The sequence below is a fragment of the Lutra lutra genome, chromosome 4 (assembly GCF_902655055.1).
Source record: "Lutra lutra chromosome 4, mLutLut1.2, whole genome shotgun sequence".
Taxonomy (NCBI): domain Eukaryota; kingdom Metazoa; phylum Chordata; class Mammalia; order Carnivora; family Mustelidae; genus Lutra; species Lutra lutra.
Window position 1 is genome coordinate 173974301 of NC_062281.1, and position 21584 is coordinate 173995884.

The 21584-nt window shown below is 58.5% G+C and overlaps 1 protein-coding gene across 7 annotated transcripts in view; it reads left to right on the plus strand.

The window, feature by feature from the left end:
• COL16A1 (collagen type XVI alpha 1 chain) overlaps nt 1–21003 on the plus strand; it is a 56512-nt gene extending 35509 nt beyond the window's left edge. For 4 of the 7 annotated variants that reach the window (XM_047726979.1, XM_047726981.1, XM_047726977.1 and 1 more), the window contains 27 exons: nt 94–210; nt 298–339; nt 434–520; nt 1321–1365; nt 2297–2341; nt 4153–4206; nt 4685–4738; nt 5262–5315; nt 6812–6856; nt 6973–7026; nt 7349–7384; nt 7742–7804; nt 9921–9992; nt 10167–10220; nt 11018–11062; nt 11273–11317; nt 11625–11678; nt 12111–12164; nt 14506–14556; nt 14852–14941; nt 16366–16401; nt 17257–17301; nt 18195–18383; nt 18752–18818; nt 19536–19712; nt 19883–19960; nt 20665–21003. In XM_047726979.1, the coding sequence (XP_047582935.1) occupies nt 94–210; nt 298–339; nt 434–520; nt 1321–1365; nt 2297–2341; nt 4153–4206; nt 4685–4738; nt 5262–5315; nt 6812–6856; nt 6973–7026; nt 7349–7384; nt 7742–7804; nt 9921–9992; nt 10167–10220; nt 11018–11062; nt 11273–11317; nt 11625–11678; nt 12111–12164; nt 14506–14556; nt 14852–14941; nt 16366–16401; nt 17257–17301; nt 18195–18383; nt 18752–18818; nt 19536–19712; nt 19883–19960; nt 20665–20867 (1956 nt within the window). In that variant the 3' untranslated portion in view covers nt 20868–21003. Of the gene's footprint in view, nt 1–93; nt 211–297; nt 340–433; nt 521–1320; nt 1366–2296; nt 2342–4152; nt 4207–4684; nt 4739–5261; nt 5316–6811; nt 6857–6972; nt 7027–7348; nt 7385–7741; nt 7805–9920; nt 9993–10166; nt 10221–11017; nt 11063–11272; nt 11318–11624; nt 11679–12110; nt 12165–14452; nt 14557–14851; nt 14942–16365; nt 16402–17256; nt 17302–18194; nt 18384–18751; nt 18819–18953; nt 19157–19236; nt 19354–19535; nt 19713–19882; nt 19961–20664 lie in introns of those variants that run through there. The other 3 variants (XR_007126784.1, XM_047726982.1, XR_007126785.1) reach the window with 3 other exon arrangements.
• Nucleotides 21004–21584: the final 581 nt, after the last annotated feature.

Below are 21584 nucleotides of genomic sequence, written 5' to 3' on the forward strand. Positions count from 1 at the left end.
TGCCCTGGCTGAGTTTGGGGTGGGGTTCCCCCATTCGGCCCGCCCTAGCCTTCTGGGACCCATGCCCTGCTGCTCTCTCCTCTCTCTGGTCAGAGCATCTGCGGGGACTGTGTCCAAGGGCAAACAGCCCGCCCCATGGCGCTCCTGGAAAAAGGAGAGAAGGGAGACCAAGGTATCCCTGGTGTGCCAGGCCTGGACAGCTGTGCCCGGGTAGGAGGCTGGGCTGTGGGGTGGCCTGGGGCGGGGGAAGTGCCCGGCTGCCTCACCTCATGGAGGGCCTCCTGTTGTCCCCCCCAGTGCTTTGCAGAGCGGGAACGCCCAAGAGCTGAGGAGGCCCGGGTGAGTGGACCCATGCCTGGTCCTCCTCGCCTGTGCCCCGGACCCCACAGGGAGGGCCCCGGCTGCTCAGCTCACCCTCCCCGTCCCACTCCAGGGAGACAACGGTGAGGGGGACCTAGACTGTGCTGGGAGCCCTGGGCTGCCCGGTCCTCCAGGACTGCCCGGCCAGAGAGGAGAAGAGGTAAGACCAGTCCCAGGCCTCGTCCGGGCAGGGCAGCAAGGGGGCTGCTGTCTCCACGCAAGCGGCCCTCAGTTCCATGGGGGCAGTTTTGTTCCTGCCAAACGTCCTCCTGGGCCCTCTGGGAGCTCCCTGTTTCTTGAGAGCCCTTCGGGGGGCCTCCAAGTCTCAGGTCACCTGGCACCTCTCATGGCTTGGTGTCCCTCACTCCGCTGGTACCCAGGCTGCTCTCGGCCCGGGGGACGCCCTCCTGCCCCCACAAGCTGCTCCCTCTGCCCGCAGCTCTTCTCCGGGGCTTGCTCCTTCCCCCCTTCCACTCTTTGCTCAGAGATCACCTTGTCAGGGAGACCCTCCCTGACTTCTCGGAAACTGACCTCCCCCAACACCACCCTTAGAACCCCTGGTCCTCTCCACGCAGTGCACATGTCCCCCTCTGAAGACCGTGTATTTCATTCATCGAAGAACATTCCACATGCATCTACTGGGCACCACGTGCTGGCCCGGGTGTGTTTGTTACTGCCCCCCTCACCCCTAAAGCATCAGTCCACACTGCAGGGATTTTTATGTTTGGTTTATGGCTCTGTCCCCAGCACCTGGACTAGTGCCTGGGGCATAATAGCTGCTCAATAAATGTTTGTTGGATGATTGAATGAACTGAACAAAAGGTTTAACATCAGCTAAAATGGCTCTGCTTTGCTATCCACTGCCCTCTGTGGGCGCTGGCAGCGGCGAGCTGGGAGGAAGGCCACAGAGACCCTCGGGCTCTGTGGAGCCTGAGCTGCTTCCTCCGTTTCCCTCTACAGGGTCCGCCTGGCATGAGGGGCTCCCCGGGTCCTCCAGGCCCTATTGTAAGTATCCGTGCTTTCCTGGCCCACTTGAGAAGCTCTTGAAGGGGTCATAATGCCCAGACTCCATTCTGCTGCCTTGTATCCGGGAAGCTGGACAGGGCAGAAGGAGGGAAATCCTACTGCCTGCCCCTGTCCCTCATCGGAGCATCTGTGGGGACTGTGGACTCCCACTACCCCACCCAAGCCCCTGGTACTGGCCTGCTCCATCCCGCTCTGTTGGGGGTCCTCTTCGGGGAGGCCCTCCGGGGCACACCCTGGTCTCCCCATCCCCAGCCCTACGGTGTTCTGCATGGGGGACCCAGGATCCCCCGGCGGGAGGGCCCGTGCTTCTGGCTCGTGGTCCCAGCTGCCAGGAATGTGTGCGGCACCCCGACCAGATCTCTGCACGCCTCCATGCCACCAGTCGCTACGGGGGCCAGGGGTTAGGATGGAACAGCCCTGCGTCGCTCTGTAGGGCCATCTCTGGGATGCGTCGACAAAGGCCAGGCCAGGGATGTCTGCCCTGGAGTCCTTCATGGCCTTGCTATGGCGGGAAGCTAGAAGTGACCAGGAAAGACTGGAAGAACTGAAAATGCTTTCCTTGGAGAAGAGGTGGCTGGTGGGAACCACCTTAGCAGCAGGGGGCCACCCAGCTGGAGGCGTCTGGAGGTCAGATGGCAGGTGCGAAGGGCTGGCGCCTGAGCAAGGGCGTCCAGCTGGACGCGGGAGGACTCGGCCAGGGCCCTTGAGTCTGGGGGCTGTTTCTCATCTCCGCTGATGGCAGAGCCATTCTTCCCGGAGCCAACGGGGAGGGGCAGATGTCTTCAATGAGTCTCTTTTCCAGCCGCCTTGGAAATATTCCTGTGACCTCCTCTCCCCCTGACCCTCTGCCCCAGACGATGCCCAGGGTTACTACGCCTATGAGTTGTGACCTGCCTGTTTCTCCCACCAGGGCCCCCCAGGTTTTCCTGGTGCTGTTGGCTCCCCCGGATTGCCTGTAAGAACCTAGCATTGCTTGACCTCCCCTTCCCCACCACCCCGACCAGCCAGGTCTCTGTGGCGTTTGCTTGTCTCCCTCCTTGTGGAGCCCTCGCCCCCCCCTCCTCCATGTTTGTCTTTGTCCCCCTGCAGGCACATAACGACACGGGTTCCCTGCGGCCCCAGGGGCTTGGACATCTTCCCAGGTCTCTGACTTCTGTCCCTTTTCCCTTCTTCTCCCTCTGCTCCGGCTTCTTTCATCTTCTCTCTCTCCACCCCACCTACAAGCTCCTTTCTCTCTCCCCCAATGCCACATCACTCCCCCACCAACCTCACCCGCTACCCCCCCCACCCCGCACCCCCCGCCTTGGAGCTGTTTTACCTTCTTATTTGAAGCTGGTGCCTCCAGGAGCCTCTTGGTTCCTCCCTTCTCACTTCTGCCTCCTGCTTCTCCCACCTTGGCTGTGGACTGAAGATTTGCTGGAAGTAGTTCTTGGGGCCCTGCCAGGCACCTGGCACAGAGCCCGGCAGAGATGCCAAAGCCTCAGGGCCCCACATTGCGGGCTGGCACAGGTTGCTGCCCCGGTGCTTGGCAGGGCTGTCCCGAGGCACCCCAGGGATCCGAAGGTAGCCACGCTCGCTCCTTTCCCATCGTCCTAGAGGAACCCCGCAGCTTCCTCCTCCGCCTCTCCTCTTCCTCGGCTCCGGGCCCCGTCTGCTGCCCCGAGGCTGGGTGTGTGATGCCCGCCAGCGGGGTTCCTGGGTGTCACGGGGCCCGGCGCCTGGGTGCCGGGCGCCGTGGCCTTCTTCTTCCGCCAGGTGTCGTTAATTGCTCTGCCTTCGTCGTCGTCGTCACAAGTGTGTTTAAATCATCCCTGTCCGCGCTGTTGCTCCCTCCCGGGTCACGGAAACTAACCTCGTTTGTCAGATTTGGTGTTCCTGGGGCCTGGTTCTGCTCCTCCCAGGCCTGGCGATGGAGGCTTAGGGAGCAGGGCCCCTCCTTGTCGCAGCTCCATCTGTCCCCACGTCCTCATCCTGGCCGGACCTTGTCTGTTTCTGCTTGCTTGGGTGAAGGGGCCATCTGTCCGTCTAGCCATCTGTCTTGTGTTGTGGAAAGGTTTGGGCACCATCTCTTGAGGGCACAAGGGAGAAGGGGCAGACCCAGCCCCTTAATGTTGTGGCAAATCCACAAGGGTCAGGGTGAGGACTTCGGGATGCGGGTTCTGGCTTCGATTGAAAGTCCTCTCCCTTTCCACCCCACAAAGTGACAGGGACGGCTCCGGAGGGAGCAGTCTGTTCTGGGGGCCTGCCTGAGTCTCTCCCCTGCATCCCTAAAAGGAGGTGGTTTGGGGCTAGGAGTGTGTGTGGGGGGGTACAGGTAAGTGTTGGCTCTCCAGCGACACATTTTGGTGGAGGAACATCAATGTAGGGATTCCACTCTTCACAGTTGTCCCACAGGGGAGTACATACGTGTCAGACTCCTGAAGGTACAGCCCCACCACTTACCGAAGTAGGGCACACCAGTGACCGTCAACCCGCCTGAGAGGCACCCTCTGAGGGTCCCCTACCTGGAGGGGGGCATATCTTCATAGTTACCTGTCTTGGGGGCATGCTCTCGAGAGGTGCCCTGATGTGGCACTCTAAACCTCTCAAAGTTACCCTTCTGGGGTATAACCCGTGGTCACCTTGTTGGGGACCCTAAGTGGGGGGCAATCAGCAATGCCCAGCTCTGCCTGGATGGGGACAGAAGGCTGCAGGGCAGGCAAAAGGAGCTGGGGGCTGGGTGGGGACAGCTCTCCCCTGCAGGTTCTCATGATTTTTCTCTCCAAGGGTCTTCAAGGAGAACGAGGCCTCAGGGGCCCGACAGGAGAGAAGGGGGAACCGGTAAGAGGGGGCCAGCAGGGGAAGGTGATGGATGAGGTGTCCTGGGGAGGCAAAGTTGGGGCCCCCAGGGATGGCTGCTGAGTGGAAGATGGGAAGGGGACTCCTTTTGCAATTCACTGCCCCTGGTCCCTCAGATTGGAGATTTTACACCCCCTTGGGATCAAAGGAGGCTCATCTCCGTGAGCCCTGACCCCCTGGAAGGAGCAAACAGCCTGACTCCTACCCTGGGCTCAGCTCCCAGGGTCCTGGCTGGGCTGGCACTTGTCACCCAGCCCCAGGCTCATGGTGGTGGTCTCCGTCAGAGGAACCTGGGCCTTTGGGAGCTGGCCCAAGGTGGCGGCTGTCCTGGGATGGGCGTGGGCCTACTCAGTAGGCAGCTCGGGCATCCTGGCTACCACTACTCTTTTTGCCCAAGGTAGGGGGGAATCAGAAATGTGTGTGTGGGGGGCTGGTCCATAATGCCTCTCTTTCTTTGTAGGGTCCTCCAGGGCAACCTGGTTACCCAGGTGCCATGGGTCCCCCAGGCCTGCCTGTGAGTAAGGGGATTCTGGCTCTGAGCCTGGTGGTGGGGGTGAGGAGAGGGCCAAGCTGATGCATCCCCCAGGAGGCTCCCTCCCTTCCAAGCATTTCAGCCTGTGCTTCTGCCAGGCCGTCTGTCCATCCGTCTGTCTGCGCAGGCTCCCCAAAGCTGCTGTGGCAGAGCAGCGTGGCCCTGTCGTTCCACTGGGGAGGTTGACTGTGGCCACTGCACCCAGACCCCAGAACTGAGCTCTGCCTCCTGGAGTCGGTGGGGGGGTGGGTAGGAGAGGCAAGGAGACTCCGGGAAGCCTACCCCCTACCCAGGGCTGGAGGCTGCTGGGTGGGCGTGTCCCTGCGTTCCCCAGAGGGGGCCATGGCAGCCGGTGGGGAGCAGCCCCCCCTGTTCCCCCAGCCGTCGTCCTCGGTGCCATCTGCCTGGAAGTGCCAGCCTTTGCCAGCTGCAGTCTCCACCCCTCGTATTAGCACCGTGAGGCCGGCCACGGGGCTAATTTAGCTCTCTCTCTCCTGCTTGTCAGGGCATCAAGGGGGAGCGGGGCTATGTCGGGCCTCCAGGAGAGAAGGGAGAATCGGTGAGTCTGAGTCGCTGCTCCTCCACTGTCCCTGCCCCACCTCCACGGCCACCAGGACCTTCCCAGCAGCCTGTGAAGGGAGAGACCTGCCTGCCCCCTGCTTCCCTGCCCCATGAGTCACTCCAGCTGCAGCGCAGGCTGAACAGGAGGCGGAGGGGAGGCTAGAAGGAGGATCCCAGCAGGTTTCCTGGAGATGGGCTGGCCAGGGCTGCCAAGGGACAGGGGGCCTGGAGGCCGCCGGCAGGAGAGCCTCCTCCCCTGCAAAGGCAGGTGGGCCAGCAGGGCAGACTGGGGACCCCAGACCCTGAGTGGCACCTGGTGTGACCCCACAAGCCCAGAGCCCCCCTTCCAAGCTGAGTGCAGGGGCAGGGGCTGTTTTCAGGGGAGGACGTCACATCAGTAAGGTTCTCCCTGAGTCTCAGGAGGTGATGGGGCTCACCCAGCAAGGTGAGTGAGTTAGGGCAGAGGCTGGACTCACACCCGAGTCTGTCTGTGACCAACCCGCCAAGCCTTAGCCTTACCTTCCCCTCTCATGTCAGTGAGGCCCAGGTGGGATGTAGCAGACCCCGTGGGCACTTATCCAATAACAGACATTCCTCAGGGGCCTTCTGGGTGCCAGGCTGTTCAGGGGGTGCCACAGTGAACAAAACAGGCACCTGTGTGACCCTTGACTTCAGGAGCTCACATTCCAGTGAGGGAGGATGAATAAGTCAATGCATATAAATGATGAGAAAGCAATGGAGAAAAGAGAGCAGGGTAAGGGGTGGGCTGGTGCGCAGGGTGCTATTAGAGGATCAGGAGGCCTCTCTGAGGAGGCGCTGTTGGGCCTGAGCCCCGAATAGAGTGAGGGGTGGGGGAGGGCACATGGTTATCTATCCTGGGGAATCCCCAAAGGAGAGGCCATGGGTGGGGGCACCTCAGGAAGAAATTGGAGCCAACGAATCCCTCAGTAAGATTTTAAGAGCCCCAGAAAGGGTGGGGGAACAGTAGGCATTCTAGGGAGGGGGGTAGCCGTGCAAAGGGCCAGGGGTACGAATGTAGAGTATGTTCAGAGAATAGCAGTCTGACCAAGCAAGGCAAAAGATAAGATGGGGAGAGGGAAGTAAAGCAGAAAAGGGTGGATGGTACCAGATCACAGGATGCCTCAAAACTCAGCACTGGTGGAAAGTGTGTACCTCATTCAGTTGGACAGAGGGGAGAGATGGAAGGCTTTGGAGCAAGAGAGGGTTAGAATCAGAGCTATGTTGGAGAAGAGGAGAGGGCAGCCAGTTGCTGGCTGGACTGAAGTGAGCCAGGAGGTGGCAGGACAAGTTAAGAGACTAGTTCAATAGTTCAGGCTAAGAGAAGGGAAGCTGGAGCAAACCAGGGGGAGGAGTCCTGCCGGCTTAGTCTCCCGCCATGTCCCCATCTACTTTCTGCCCCTGTTGCCTGCCCCATCTCCTGATCTCCCACCTCCCCCAGCCTGAGTGGCTGATTCTGCTCCTTTGTGTCCCCAGGGCCCACCAGGATCTGAAGGCCTCCCAGGTCCCCCAGGCCCAGCGGTGAGTGGAGGAGGAGACAGGGGACGGTGGACATGGGGACTCCTGGTCCCCGTCCAGCCCTGGGGTCTAAGGGAAGATTGACTAGGTTCCAGCTGCCTTGTTGTCTCTGGTGACAGGGTCCCCGAGGAGAGCGAGGACCCCAAGGGAACTCGGGAGAGAAGGGTGACCAGGTGAGTGACCAGAGGACCAGGTTGGCAGTCCTGACCATGGGGGGGAGGCCTGGAAGGATGGGCACAGGGAAGGGGCTGGGTCCTCTCCCTGGTGGTCACCCTCACATGTGGAGGGGTGACCGGCTCTAGCCTCCAGCCCTCACCTGTCCTTGAGTTGTCACCTCCCAGCTCGAGGCTGGAGCTTCACCTGCTGCGGCTCTTGGGCAGGGTGGAGGACGGCCCCATGGCTTGAGGCAGCCTCATGGTGTCACTCTTTCCATTCGGGCTGCCAGGACTGGGAGAGTGGGCGGCTCCGCAAACTGTCCCTTGCTTCTTCTCTTAGGGATTTCAAGGCCAGCCAGGCTTTCCCGGCCCACCGGTGAGTGAAGCCACAAAGCCAGCCCTGTCTCTGTGATCTTATTTGGGAAAAGCGGGCCTGGCCAGGCCAGGCTGGGCTCGGATGGGCCCGGGGAAGGGAGGGAAGATTCATGGGAGGAACAGCCTGGGTGGCCAGGCCTGACTCCAGGAGCCAGGACCTGGAGGGCAGAGCCTCCTGGGTGGGCCCCCGAGCAGCAGGCCAGCCAGCAGTAATGCTCTGAGGCGGTGTTTCTAGGAAGTCCGAATGTGTCAGAATGCGTCGTATTAACCATAGTGAAGCAGACCCAGGAGGAAGAAGGAAGGGGAGGTCCCCCCTCCAGCCCCCCACTCATTCCCGCCTGCCCCTTTGTTGACACAGGGTCCCCCTGGATTCCCAGGCAAAGCTGGAGCACCCGGCCCACCTGGGCCCCAAGCAGAGAAGGTGAGCAGGACCCCAGGTCGGCCACAGCCACAGCCACTCTGCAGGTCCCACACCCCGTCCCACCCTGACTGTCGGGCCTTTGGAAAGTCAAGGACTGGCTCGGTTATGTCAGGGATGGGGAAGGAGACCTCCAGCATAGTGGTGGCTGGGCCCAGGGTGCCTGCTGGGAGCAGGGGGTGGGCAGGAGACACAGGGGTGTGTGAGAGGAGGTGACTACAGCACCTGGGCTGGCTTCATCTCCTGAGGGGAGGAGGGAAGCATGTCTAGACTGTGAACCTGAACCTTGAGCCCCGAAGCCAGTACCACTCTGGCTGTTCTGTCAGACCTTCCGGGTCTGATAACAGCAGGAACAGAACATGGGCAGACAGTCCTGCGGGGCTCACAGAAGGCAGGCACGGCCTGGGAGCTGGTGACAAGGGTTGGAAGGAGTGGCAGCCTGAGGAGTCCACCAACATCGGCTGCCTCCGGCCTTGACTTGATAGTTGGAGACTAGCTCGGCTTTGGTCTGGGGGTTGACATCTCTGTCTCAGCCCAACCTCTGGGCTCCCCAGATGTGATGGTGGGGGGAGTATAATGAGGCCCCAAATTGACTTCTAAGCTTGGGGTGGGGGGCTTATGGCCCAAAGGGAGAGGCAGGAGGCCTGCAACCTGGGGTGGAGCCTCTTTCCTCTGAAAACACACGTAGTACAACGGTCAGAGCTAGAAGGGACTTATACAAGGGCCGCCTGGGTCTAACTTTTCACTGTGAGGCAGTGACGCCCAGAGAGGCTGAGGGCATCGCAGAGGCACACAGCAAAATAGCAACAGAACAGAGACTTCCTCCTAGCCCAGGAGAGCCCCTGGGTGCCTCCCTGCCTCCCCAGAGCCAGCACTTATCAGCCATGGTTGAGGCAGTGGTGGGTGCCACTGCCCTTCCCTTCTTTGTGGAGGACTCGGGTGACAGCCCCGCCAGAGCCCTCTGCTCTGGCTCTGTACCCCAGTGCTGCCTGCTCTCCTTAGGCTGGTCACTGCTGAGAGTCCCGAACCTCTGGCCAGGGGTTCTTAGTCTCTACTCCCTGTGGGACTGACATTTTTCTGGGGCTGTGCTGACCCCTCCTGGTAGCTGGTGGCATTGCAATGCCACCCTAGGGCTCTCCTCCCCACCCCCCATGGAAGGGGTTCTCTAGCGGGGATCATTTTCCCCTTGGTTGGGTCCACAGCCATGGCTCCATGGCAGTGCCATTCTCTTTGCACTAGGGTATGCGGCAGCCCGGCACACGAAGCTGCCCACCCCACCACCCCCCACCCCCCGTAAACATTCTAGCTCAAGCATTGATTCTCACCATTCCCCTGCCTTGGACAGTCAGTGGCTTCCCAGTGCCTGTAACGGTGGTTCCAGACTTTGCTTTGCAGTCCCTGTGCCCCTCATCACACAGAAGCTCACGTGAACCCTCAGTGTTTAAAACAGAAATGAGTGGAGCTGCTCTGGCTAAGGCAGGGGCAGGGGTCTCGGGTCCCACTGTCTGGGCTCCCACTTCAGGCACCCATCTCTGATGCTCCTCCAGGAGCCCCCATGGCTCTGAGAAGCAGAAAAGCACTGGTTGGTCAGACAGAGTCTAGCACTGGGTTCAGGGCCCTCCCCCACCTCCAGCCTTCCTCCTACCCCACCCCTCCCCACCCCACCCCACCCCTCTCACGGGCTCCCCTGACACCCTGGCTAGGCTAGACTTGAGCTTCTTGAGGACAGGGGCCACATTTTTTTCATCTGGAAGGATCAACAGCTGTATAACGCTTGGCACTTTGTTGGGACCGAAGTGAACTGAACGTATGCCTTCAGCTGGCACTCATCGCTGAGCACCCCTGTGCCAGTCCCTGAGTCAACCCTGAAGAAGATGCTAGACTGAATAGGCTGTGTCCCCTTCTCATAGAACAGTGTGGAAAGGGGGATGCTTTGCCGATGAAGACAGGTCCTCTTGGGGGAGTGGTGTGCAAGATATCCAGGGAGGCCAGGACAGAACTGGGACTGGAAACCAGCTGCCCAGACTCCCAGTAGTCATCAGGACCCCGCACCTGGCACCTCGTCCCAAGGTGGGGCAAGGCCCTGCTGACTTTGTTGTGGGGGTCGGCTCCTTTCCAGGGTAGCGAAGGGATTCGAGGCGCACCAGGCATGCCTGGTCCCACTGGGCCACCAGGACCTCCTGGGATTCAGGTGAGTGTGTGTCTTCTTAGCATGACTGGTACGTGTGTGCACACGTGTGCACATGTATGTTTAATTGGGGTGGCAGCTGGATGAGGAGTGGACAGGGTGGAGGGGCTGGGTCAGGTCTCTTGCCTCCTAGGGCTCCAGCACAAGCATGCACATATGCCTTTTTCCTGTTTCTAGGGCCCTGCTGGCCTGGATGGTTTGGATGGGAAGGACGGCAAGCCTGGCTTGAGGGTGAGACGATGGGCATCTCCTTCCTTCTTCCTCCTCCAGGAGCCAAAGTCAATAGAACCTCGACGAAGGAAACCAAATCCCCCCATCCCTCTGCTTTCCCTCCACCTGCTTCTCACCACACCCCACTTTTCTTTCTTTTTTTTCTTTAAAGATTTTATTCATGTATTTGACAGACAGAGATCACCAGTAGGCAGAGAGGCAGGCAGAGAGAGAGAGAAGGAAGCAGGCTCCCTGCTGAGCAAAGAGTCTGATGCGGGGTTTGATCCCAGGACCCTGAGATCACGATCTGAGCCCAAGGCAGAGGCTTAACCCACTGAGCCACCTAGGTGCCCCATACTCCACTTTTCTGATTGCGCCAGAGCTCCTTGGTTCCTCAGTACTGCTGGTAGCTTAACCAGGTTGCGTGAGCTGGGTCTCCCCAAAGGGGGTCAGCAAAGGAATGGGTTTATATCCAGAAACTCAGGCAACTAAAGATCCTAGGCTGGGGGTCTGCAGGCACTTGAGCAGCCCTGGCTCCTTGGATCTGGTTTTCCTGGGGAGTCTGAAACGGATGGGGCATGGTCAAGGGCAGAGCATCGAGGTCAACCTCCTTCTGTACCCAAAGAAGAAAAATCGAGGTTCCGAGAGGGCTGGGATGCACTCGGGCTCCACAGCCAGAGGCCGAGCTTGGCTTGGATCCTTTCTCTGCCTCCCAGGACATTCCCTCCATCCTGGGAGAGCCGGGGAGGGCCGGAGAGAGGGAAGGCAGTGATGAATGAGTGGGCGTCCTGTCTCAATGCCCCTGGTCTCTTCCCTAGGGGGACCCTGGTCCTGCTGGCCCACCCGGACTCATGGGACCCCCGGTAAGTTGAGCTGCGGGAAGGAGCAGGCTGCTGGGAGGTCCTTGCCTGGTGTGGGCTCTGTCTCACGCGTGGGGCAGCTCAACGTCAGATCCTCTGAGGACTGTGCTATGATTTTGGATGGGTCTGATTTGTTCAACCTGAGGAAGGAGGCAAGCAAAGTGGCCTCTGCTTGGGGCGAGGTCCGCGGCAGCTTCCTGCTTTTTCTTCCAGGGTTTCAAGGGAAAAACGGGTCACCCTGGCCTCCCAGGACCAAAGGTAAGGGCCTGGTGACTTCTGCCAAGCAGGTCTTCTCAGTTCTCCTCAAGCCCTGACCCCAGGCAGACATGGCGGCCTCCAGGAGTGCACGTGGCCCCCAAGCCTTGGCTGAGATGCCATCCCAGGATCCGAGCCTCCCAAGACTGCCGGCTCTGGCAGAGCCGCTCAGGCTTTGCCGTCTACCCACCCGAGGGCATCAGAGGCTGGAGCCGGGGTAGACGGCAGGGCTCTTCAGAGATGGGGTCAACTTGGGCTGGAGGAGCCAAATAGAGGTATGTCGAGCTCTAGTCGGCCCTCTCTCTTCCAGGGCGACTGTGGGAAACCAGGTCCCCCAGGTAGCAGTGGCCGGCCCGGAGCAGAGGTAAAAGCAGACGCCGCCTTCAGACATAGCCACTGCCTCCCACTCACTGGCTGAGGGGCTGCCTTCTCTCCTGAGCCTTTTGGGGGAGGTTTTGCCCCAAACTGCACACCTTCGCCTTCTTCTTCCTCACCTCCTCCCCCCTGCAACCGGTGTTCCCCTCCCTGCAGCCCTATTGGGTCACTCACCTAAAAAGCAGGGCCTGGCCTTCTCAGGCTGAGGGCTGTGATGTCTCTCTCCAATAAAACTGATGGGCGGGATTGGTCCCCCGGGCCCCCGGACAGCATGGGCCAGGAGGCCGGGACTCAGCTCAGCGGCTCTTATTGGCGTTGCCCCTGCTCTGCTCAGGCTTCTCCCACCTAACACTCCCATGTGAGCTGAGTCTGCTTCTGTGTTGCTTCCCCCCACCCCCACCCCCACCCCCGGCTCCTACAGGGTGAACCTGGTGCCATGGGACCTCAGGGAAGACCCGGCCCCCCAGGCCATATCGTGAGTTAAGCTGTTCTTGCCCCCCCTTTATGAGAGTGAGGATCCTGCTGGGGTTGGGGTCGGGGAGGGCGATGGCCCGCAGGAACTAGTTGCCCCCAGGAGCAGCCCTGTAGTGCGGTGAGGGCTGTGCTCACCTCGTCCTGCAGCCCCTGGGCTCTTTGCCATTTTCTTATTTTCTGGGCACAGTGGAGTTCACTTACCAAACAAAGATCATTCAGTTATTCAACAAACAATAATTGAGCACCTGCTTCATGCCAGGCATCGCTCCAAGCAGGGGACTAAGGCAGTGAGTGAGAGAGACAAGGTCCCCTGCTCCCAGAGCTTGCACACAGGCGTGACAAACAAGCAGATTAAGGCAGCAGCCTCTGAGGCAGGGGTGTGATGTCACAGACAGGGCTGGGAAGTGCCTTCAGAGGCAGTTTTACTGCCCTAGTGGTATCTGAGCTGAGGCCTGAAAGACAAAAGGAGCCACCTGTCCAGCAGTCTGGGGGAAGAATGTCCAGGCCGGAGGGGAGGGTGGGGATGGGGGGGCCACTGACACCAAGAGCCTGAGGCAGGGAGGGGCCTGGGGTGGTGAGGGGAGCCCCAAGTTCAGCGTGGCTGGAGTGGGGTTTGACAGGGAAGGCTCTGCTTCCAGAGAACCTGCTGCAGATCTGGGACCTCGGGTGGGGGGTGGGGGGTAGGGAGGGCTGCAGGTGGAAGCTGGGGTGGCCCTGAGGGAGAGGGTGGAGGTGGAGTGGTGGCCCCAGGCAGAGAGGCTGTGTTTGGAGGACTTGCTGCTGCCCTGCATGGGGGAGGGGCGGGGAGCCGTGGAAGGAGCAGAGCCGGGGGAGGACTGCTCCTGGTGTGGGTGGGCGGCCGGGTGCGTGGGTGGTGCACTTACAGAGGTAAGACAACTTGGAGAGGACAGTTATTAAGCAGTAATGAGTTTCCTGTCGGAATTTGCTGCTCAGTAACACAGATGGCTGCCAATGGGCTCCTTTGATCAGTGTGACGGCCCCGAGCTGATGGGGTTCCTGAGCAAAGGAAACACTCTGGCTTTTGATTGCAGGCCTGTTGTGGCAGACATATGGTTTCCAAGAGGCTTCTGGAAATGTTAAAAATAGTTCATGAGCAGAAAGAGGAGCTCCCGGGTCCTCATCACCGTGTATACGGATCTCGAGGGACCCAAGGTCCCCGCCTCGTCCCTGCTCACATTATAGATGACAGGAAGGGCATGCTCTGAATTGTGAGCCCCTCGCAGACTCACTGGGGGCTGAGGAAAGGGGGCATGAGGTCCCCCCTCTCACTTCTGTCTGTCTGGCCTCAGCCCCTGCTCTGTGCCAGTCCCAATGCTGGACATTCCTGCCCCAGAGGTCTAGAGATGAGTAGAATGGCATCCATGCTTCCAGAACTTTCCATCTGGGAGCATGGAGAGATGTGGCATGAGAGAGACCTGCATGTCTTGGGCTTCAGAGACGGCAGAGCTCTAACCAGGGAGCTCTAACCAGAGCTCTGGGCTCTGGACTACATTTGCTGGAGGGCCATTTTCGTTCCCCTCTGAGGCCCGATGACTCAGAGCCCCAGGGTCACTGGGCTCCTGCTTGCTGGCCCGTGCCATGCGCGCCCCAGTGACTGGACAGAACTGTCAAGTCATCCGGAAACGTCCAGTTACGCTCAGGATGTCCATCCGTCTCCAGGCCTGGCTGCTGGAGCGCTGGCCGGACAGAGCCTTCCCTTCCAGCTCCCTTATTCCCTTTTGAAATGGACTTTTCTCAACCCGGCGTTGGAGTTCAATAAACTAATCCTGCTTCCAAAAAAAAAAAAAAACTCAGGGATGGGGAGGCATGTGGGCACCACCCCAGCCCAGCAGGGCAGGAGCGCCACCACGTGTTGAGTCCCATTGTCCTCCAGTGGCCGCAGAGCAGGAGCCCAGGGAGGCCCAGGGTCCAATGGCCGGCCTTATCCGTTTGGTCTCTGGGGTTGGGGTTGAGGCCCTACTATGCAGCCCCCAGCTCCGGCTCTTTGCTTCTCCCACAGAACAGGAGGAAGTGGGGGACCTCAGAACACCCCAGGCCCACATTGTTAACCTTCAAGGCTGTGCCCTCTGCCCTCGGCTCTGGCAGTGGTTGCCAGATTGTCCACTCAGGTCCTGTGAGCACAGGGACCCCCAGGTGTCAGCTCTGGCACAAATCCTTTGGTAAAAGCTCAAGTGCAAGACCAGAAGGGAAGGGGAGGGTTTAGGGAAGAGAATGGAGCTGCTGGAGTTCAGGATCTGTTTTCGCTGTTGGTCTCTCTCTTGCCTGCAGGGGACCTTGTTCCCCAAGACTCTTTCTGTCCCACTGACCTCATCTTTCTTTAGGGGCCACCAGGGCCTCCAGGACAGCCGGGCCCAGCTGGGATCTCTGCAATGGTGAGTGACCTACTCCCCGCATCTCTCCCTCTGGGGAGTCTGGCTGGGGCTTCTTTCACAACGGGGAGCGGTGAGAAGAGTTTGTGTCCATCCCCCTCCTTCCCTGGGTCTCCCCAAGTGGCATGTAGTGAAGGCCTTTGGAAGGGGCTGGAGGCCATCACGGGGCCCCGCCTCAGGTTTGGACAGCGTCATCCACCCCAGGGGTCCCTGGCACGCAGTGGCACTTGCTTCTGCTGTGTGCGGTTCACCGCTGCCTCACCTGTCCACTCTTACCATCCACCCCCTTTCTCTCCAGGGCCTAAAAGGAGATCGGGGAGCCACTGGAGAAAGGGGCCTTCTAGGCCTTCCAGGCCAGCCTGGTCCCCCCGGACACCCTGGGCCCCCGGTAAGACCTCGAATCTCCCTGCACAGTCCCGAGGGAAAGGGCCAGTTGGCTTTGTCAGTAGAGCGCAGCGCTGCACAGCTGGGGTCTCCAGGGAAAGAGAGGCAGTGAGCAGGCAGCTAGCAGTGTGGAGGAGCTTGTGTCTGAGGATCGTGTTGTATCTAGATGAAAAGACAAGCCCTTCCAGCCAGCGCTTGCCCGGCATGCACTGAGCCACTGCCCCGACCGTGCACCACCTGTGCTGATTCCTCGACCTGGTGTCAGGCCGGGGAGACCTGGCACCTGTTCAGCCCCTGCCCCCTCCCTGGGGCATTGGCTGGTAACCACAGAGGGTCTGTAAACATCCGGAACCAGACATGCAGCCCCATGACCGCAGCACTCAGGGCCACTCAGAAACCACTTCTGGTTGTGGTTGGAGCTTAATGCTCCGAGAGCTGTGATGTCTTAGCCAGTGACAGTGTGCTGAATGGGGACCTAAGTGCTTGACATTTGTCATGTAATCAGTACTGCAATCCTATTTAGTAGGTCCGATTGTCCCCGTCTTACACATAAGAAAACCAAGGTTCAGTGAGGTTAATTAGGTTGCCCAGAACCACACAGCTAGGAAGAGCCAGCCTGATTCCAAAACTTGCGTCCTTAGCCACTCCGCAATCCTCCCTCTTTCAAAGGTTCCAGACAAGACCCACATCAGGTGGCTGGATTGCCAGTCTTAGGGATGAAGTCTCCTGGGGACACTGAGGCAGGAACCCAGGTCTCCTAGGTCCCAGGGAAGGGTGTTCTCTTCCAGAAGCAGTAGCCATGACCTTGGGGCTGGTGTCCTCAGTGGGATAGAGAACTCCAGCCCATGCAGGGGTGATGGTCGGCCCAGCCACCAAGAGGGCCGAGTCTCACCTATGCACTCTGATTCTTGCCATGGCCCCGGGGCAGTGGGCAGGTGGGTCCCTCCAACATTCTGTCATTTCCTGGAGCCTCCAGGGTCCCTGGGTGCATCCATCAGTTGTCTGACAATCCCAGATTCCTCTTCCCCACCATCTCAGCAGAAGCAGGATGGGCCCAAGATGCAGCCGGTCCTGTCCTGGGGAGGGAGCAGGCTCGGCAAACGTGGAACCTAAACTCAGAGCTAGGGTTCCTGAGAGATGCCGGGGCCTTGAGCCAGGAGCCAGGAGCATACAGTCCACTCTGCCCTTGCCCAGCTTGGTCGGGGGTGACCAGGGCTGTTTCGATGTGCGGCTCTGGGACGGGCTGGAGTTGGGGGTGGGAGGGAAGCCTAAATTTCCATGGCCCATGGCCCAAGGTTCTGAGGGTGGGGGCTAGAGAATCGTGGTCCCTTGGTGGCCCAGGGCAGGCACGTGTGGTGGGCGAGGGGAGACAAGGGACACCATGCTGGGTTAGTGCCGATCGCATGTCTCCTGCTGTCTACTCCACAGGGTGAACCCGGTGCAGATGGTGCAGCTGGCAAAGAGGTACTGTCGCTGGGCTTATCTTTTCCTGGGGTGGGGGTTCTGCTGCTTGCACCTCGCCTTGTCCTCACGCCTCTTTGTTCACTCACTAAACCCTCCCTGAAGGCATGGACTCCCTCCAGACAGATATACAGGAAGTTGGTGGCCCTTGCTGCGCTGGGGAGAGGGACTGGGGATTAGGCAGAAGGACGCATGACACTTGTTCTTCACTAATTTTCTTACTGCATACTTGGTCAAAGAGAACTGATGATGGTATTGGTGTTGTTGTTGGTGGTGGTGATGGTGAGAGTGGTGATGATGGTGGTGGTGGTGATGGTGGTGATAGTGATGATGATGGCGGTGATGATGGTGGTGGTAGTGATGATGGCGGTGATGATGGTGGTGATGGTGATGGTGGTGATGACGGTGGTGGTGATGATGATGGCGGTGGTGATGGTGGTGGTGGTAATGTTGGTGGTGGTAGTGATGATGATGGTGGTGGTGATGGTGGTGGTGGTAATGGTGGTGGTGGTAGTGATGATGATGGTGCTGGTGGTAGGCTCCAAACATTTCCTGGGTACCAGTTCTTGCCAGGCCCTCCAATATGCCATGGATGGGCCCTTTCACTCTCACCTCTTTTTGTCTGTGACAAGGGACCCAACCAACATGATTACACAAGGCCATGCCCTGGGGGACATCCTGCTCCCTTCTAGCTGTCAACCAACAGAAAGGAGGCTCTTGTCCTTCCTTACACAGAGCCCAGCTGGACAAAGCCCGAGGCCCCAGGGCCATGGAAGGTGGTCCTTTCATGACACCTACCTCCCTGGCCAGCTCAGAGATGTTGCCCAGACTTGACTCCTGACTTCTGCTTTCCTCTAGGGACCCCCTGGAAAACAGGGGCTCTATGGACCCCCTGGTCCAAAGGTAAGTGGGCACGGGCTGGTTTTGAGAGGAAAATCTCATGAGTGATGAAGGCCAGCTCCACGCTATGACTTTAGGCATGGAGAGGAGACACAGGAAGGCCAGTGGGCAGGAAGAAAAACGTGGGCAGACCTCAGAACTTGGAGCAACCTCATCTCTAAAAACTTCTCATGTGGGCCTATCTCTTAGCTATGTTTGGGAGGATGGAAATCTCAAGTTCATTTACTCATTGACCAGTGGATGGATTCATTCATTCATGCTGCAGGCATCTGCTTGATCTCACTTACATTCCAGACTCTGTCCCAGCCTTGGATAAACAGAGGTCTCTGAACAATAGCCACTCACTGAGTCTGGTTACACTTATGCTAGGGCATGGCAGTGTTTATAGAAGATTAGACATAGCACCCAACTCAGTCTGGAGAGTCAGGGAGGCTGTGCAAAAACAGGAACATTTCAGCGGAGCAGGAGGGGTGTACATGGCAGGAGGAGGAGAAGGGCTTTCCAGGCAGGGAGGGCTAAGACCTTGTGGCAGAAGCAGAGTTCTAAACCAGTGAAGCATGGCTGCGGGTACAGGGGCAGGGAGACGGGCCTGGAAAAGAGGTGGTCGGGACCACATCACGAATGATCTTGAACGTCTAGCCAAGGAATCAGGTTTTATCCTGAGGGTGCCTGGAAGCCATCAGAACTTCTACGCAGGAAGTGACAGCATGAAAACTGTCTTTTCAGAGGACCACTCTGGAGTCCTTGTCAAGATGCTGTGGCCACAGTCAGAGGAAGATGCTAGGGGCTGGGTTGGAGGAGGGGGGGGATGGAGAGAGAGAGGCCAGTGGCTGCGACATCATGAAGTGGATTTGATAGGACTTGGCCATGCTGGATGAGACTTCCTGTCCTTGCAGGGTGATCCGGGACCTTCAGGACAGAAGGGCCAGGCAGGAGAGAAGGGAAGAGCTGGCATGCCTGGTGGGCCTGGGAAGAGTGGCTCCATGGGGCCCGTTGGGCCACCGGGTCCAGCAGGAGAGAGAGGCCACCCTGGCTCTCCGGGGCCTGTGGGGAGCCCCGGCTTGCCCGGGATGCCTGGCTCCATGGTAAGGAGGAAGCCTGGCAGCCATGGGCACCATCCCACAGAGCAGGCAGACAGGGTGGGTGGAGCAGAGGCCATTTTAGAAGCTCCTGCTGACCCTCTGAGTGAAAGAGCACAACTCCTATGTGGGTGGTTCTTAACCGTGTGTGGGAGGTTGGGGAAGTTGGGGAACCCTCTCCCCAGGAAATCGCGCTGCTCCACAAAATGCTTTGCACCATTTCAGGGGGGTTAGGACCCTGGATTAAGTATCCGTGGGAGGCTCCTAGAACCTTTGTTCCCCTCCTTGTCCTTTATTTCAATAGAGTCTTTTCCCAGGGGGAGAGCACCAGGCTTAGAAGTATAATTGAGGCAAGTTTTCTTCTTTTTCCTCAGGGAGACATGGTGAATTATGATGAAATCAAGAGGTTCATCAGACAAGAGATCATTAAAATGTTTGATGGTAATTGGCAGCTGGCTGGGTGGCAGTGGGTGCTGCTCGCCCTTCCCAGCTGGTTCTCCACCCTGCCCTGGCCTCCTTTCCCTTAAAGCCCAATTCCCCTCCCTAGTCACCACCACCGCCCCCGTCCACTTACAGGCATATGTTCAATTAGACGTCAGACCTTCCTTATCACCTGCTCTGTTCAGAGATAAAATGATCCCCCCCCCCACCGCTCTCCCTGAGCCCCCACTGGAGCAAAGCAGACAGACAAGAAAATTGAAATCAAACGAGTCTGCATGAAGTGAGTTCTGAACAGAGTGGCGAGCAGCAGCCATAAGATAGCTGGGATGCTTTCACTTTTAAGCTTTTCTCCTGTTCATTTGTTCACCCAGCCTTGCCATGCGAGGGCCTGGGGAGAATAGGGACCCTGTCCTGACAGGGTTAGCCATCTTGCTTGGGAAGCAGACCTTGAATGCTGAGCAAGGAGTCTGGACTTTACTGTGAAGTTGGTGGCGGACTAATGAGGGTGTTGGAGGAGAGGGAGGCCATCTGTCAGGTTGGTGCTGCTGAGAGACGATGGTGCAAGGGCACTGGAGGCCACTCAGGAGATCAGCCCCCATGTTCCTTGCTCTGACTCCCCTTTGAAGAAAGGCCATTTTGGACTCCTTGCCGGCAGCCCCTCTGTGCTAGTGTGAGGCCCCAGGGCACCCTGTGACCTGTCCCTGCCCTTTCTTACAGAGAGGATGGCTTACTACACCTCCAGGATGCGGTTCCCCATGGAGATGGCCGCAGTTCCAGGACGCCCAGGGCCCCCAGGGAAGGATGGCGCTCCAGGCCGGCCAGGCGCTCCGGGGTCACCCGGACTCCCTGGCCAGATTGGCAGGGAAGGACGGCAGGGCGTGCCAGGAATGCGAGGTAGCTCTGCTCTCCAGGTGTACCTGGATCTCTCTGGGGGCGAACAGGAGCACGGCATGAGGTCCATCATGACTCTGACAGATGTGTGCATGTGTGTGTTTCCAATAATCTGACTGCGGGTGTCGTTTTTCTGCTCAAGAATAGGACTTATTTTATTTCTTTTGTCCCAGGATTGCCCGGGACCAAAGGTGAAAAGGGGGACATTGGTATCGGCGTTGCAGGAGAAAATGGTCTCCCCGGCCCCCCAGGTAGGAAGAGCCAGAATGTGAAATCAGGTCTTGAGCAGCTGAGATCTGCTTTGCTTATGTTCCTTCTACAACACAGTATAATCATGTAGAAACTCAAATAACTACAGGCCTATCAGCCACCATTTACAGTAATGCCAAGGTGTGCAGGGTCCCATGGAGGACCCAGGGCCCATCCTCAAGACCTAAACTGGGCTAGCAGGACAGAGGGGAAGGCAGTCGGTTATGATGGGGCCAGGGAAGGCAAGTTCAAGCCCTGCTCAGCATCATCCTGGCTGTCCAAACTTGACGAGGTCACTAAGTCAGGCTGTAGAGCCTGAAAGAGACAGGACCATAGTCGGCCAGCCTGGCTCTGAGACCCAGCCGCAGTGAACACGTACCCCGCACGGAAAACCTCTCTGAGCCTGTGTCCTCATCTACGAAACGAGATGATTGTTTCTTTCTCAGGGAATCGTTGTAACGATTCATTGAATTATGCATCCAAAGCACTCGCCTTGTGCCTGGCACATGGAAGCTCCCAGTAAAACTGGATAGTAATATTGTTATTGTTACATTAATGTAAGGATCAGATCGGGTCTTCGTGAAAACCTATTGTAACCTGACAAACATTTGTCACACGTAAGGTAATATTTACCACGACCACGATTTCTTCTTTTCTTGTCACCTGGATCTCCTAACATTCCTCCTCTGATTCTTCCCCCGTCTAGGTCCCCAAGGCCCTCCCGGGTATGGCAAGATGGGTGCCACTGGACCGATGGGCCAGCAAGGCATTCCTGGCATCCCTGGGCCCCCGGGTCCCATGGGGCAGCCTGGAAAGGCCGGCCACTGCAACCCCTCCGACTGCTTTGGGGCCATGCCCATGGAGCAGCAGTACCCACCCATGAAGAACATGAAGGGGCCTTTTGGCTGAAATCCCCAGCTCCGTCAGATGAAGGACTCCATTGGGAACATAAGGCTGAAACTTACAGGACTCTGTGATGGGTTGTGAATGTTTTGTTTTCCTTAATTGCTATTAATATTTTTTTATCAATAAATGAACAAAACTACCTGCAACCCCACTTCCAGTGGGGGTTTTCCGCTGCTGCCACCGCCTCTGTCACCTCTCTGTCACCCCACCCCCACTCTGTCATCTGGGCCCAGGGTCCAGAAAGGGCCTTTCTCTTGTGTCTGTGGTCAGCCGGCGGAGCTGTGGGATGCTGCTGTCGAGGTCTCCTCTCTAGATATTTCTGAACCACGCTGGAGCTTGTGTCCTACCCTCCAGGGCACACTTCTCAAAAGTCAGAGAAGGGGCATCATTCAGCCTGTTCCCACAAATGTGCCAAAGGCAGGTGCGGAGACCCCATTTACAGCTCACAGAGGCTTCCCCAGAGAAGCCGGTGTTTGGTACCCCACCCACCCTCGTTACTTCTTGAAAGTGGCCGAGGGTGCACCTGGCATTTCCCCAGGTGTGGGGGCGTATTCACCTGCCCGAGAGCATCTCTAAGCCAGCAGGCTCTTCCTGCTGCCCCAGTAATTCCATCATTAGAACGTCCGTGCAAACAGGAAAGAGAGGCATCAGCTCCCAGCCTAGGCAACCAGGGACGTCTTCTCCAGGAAATGAAATGGAAACTTCTGCCTGTACCAGCGC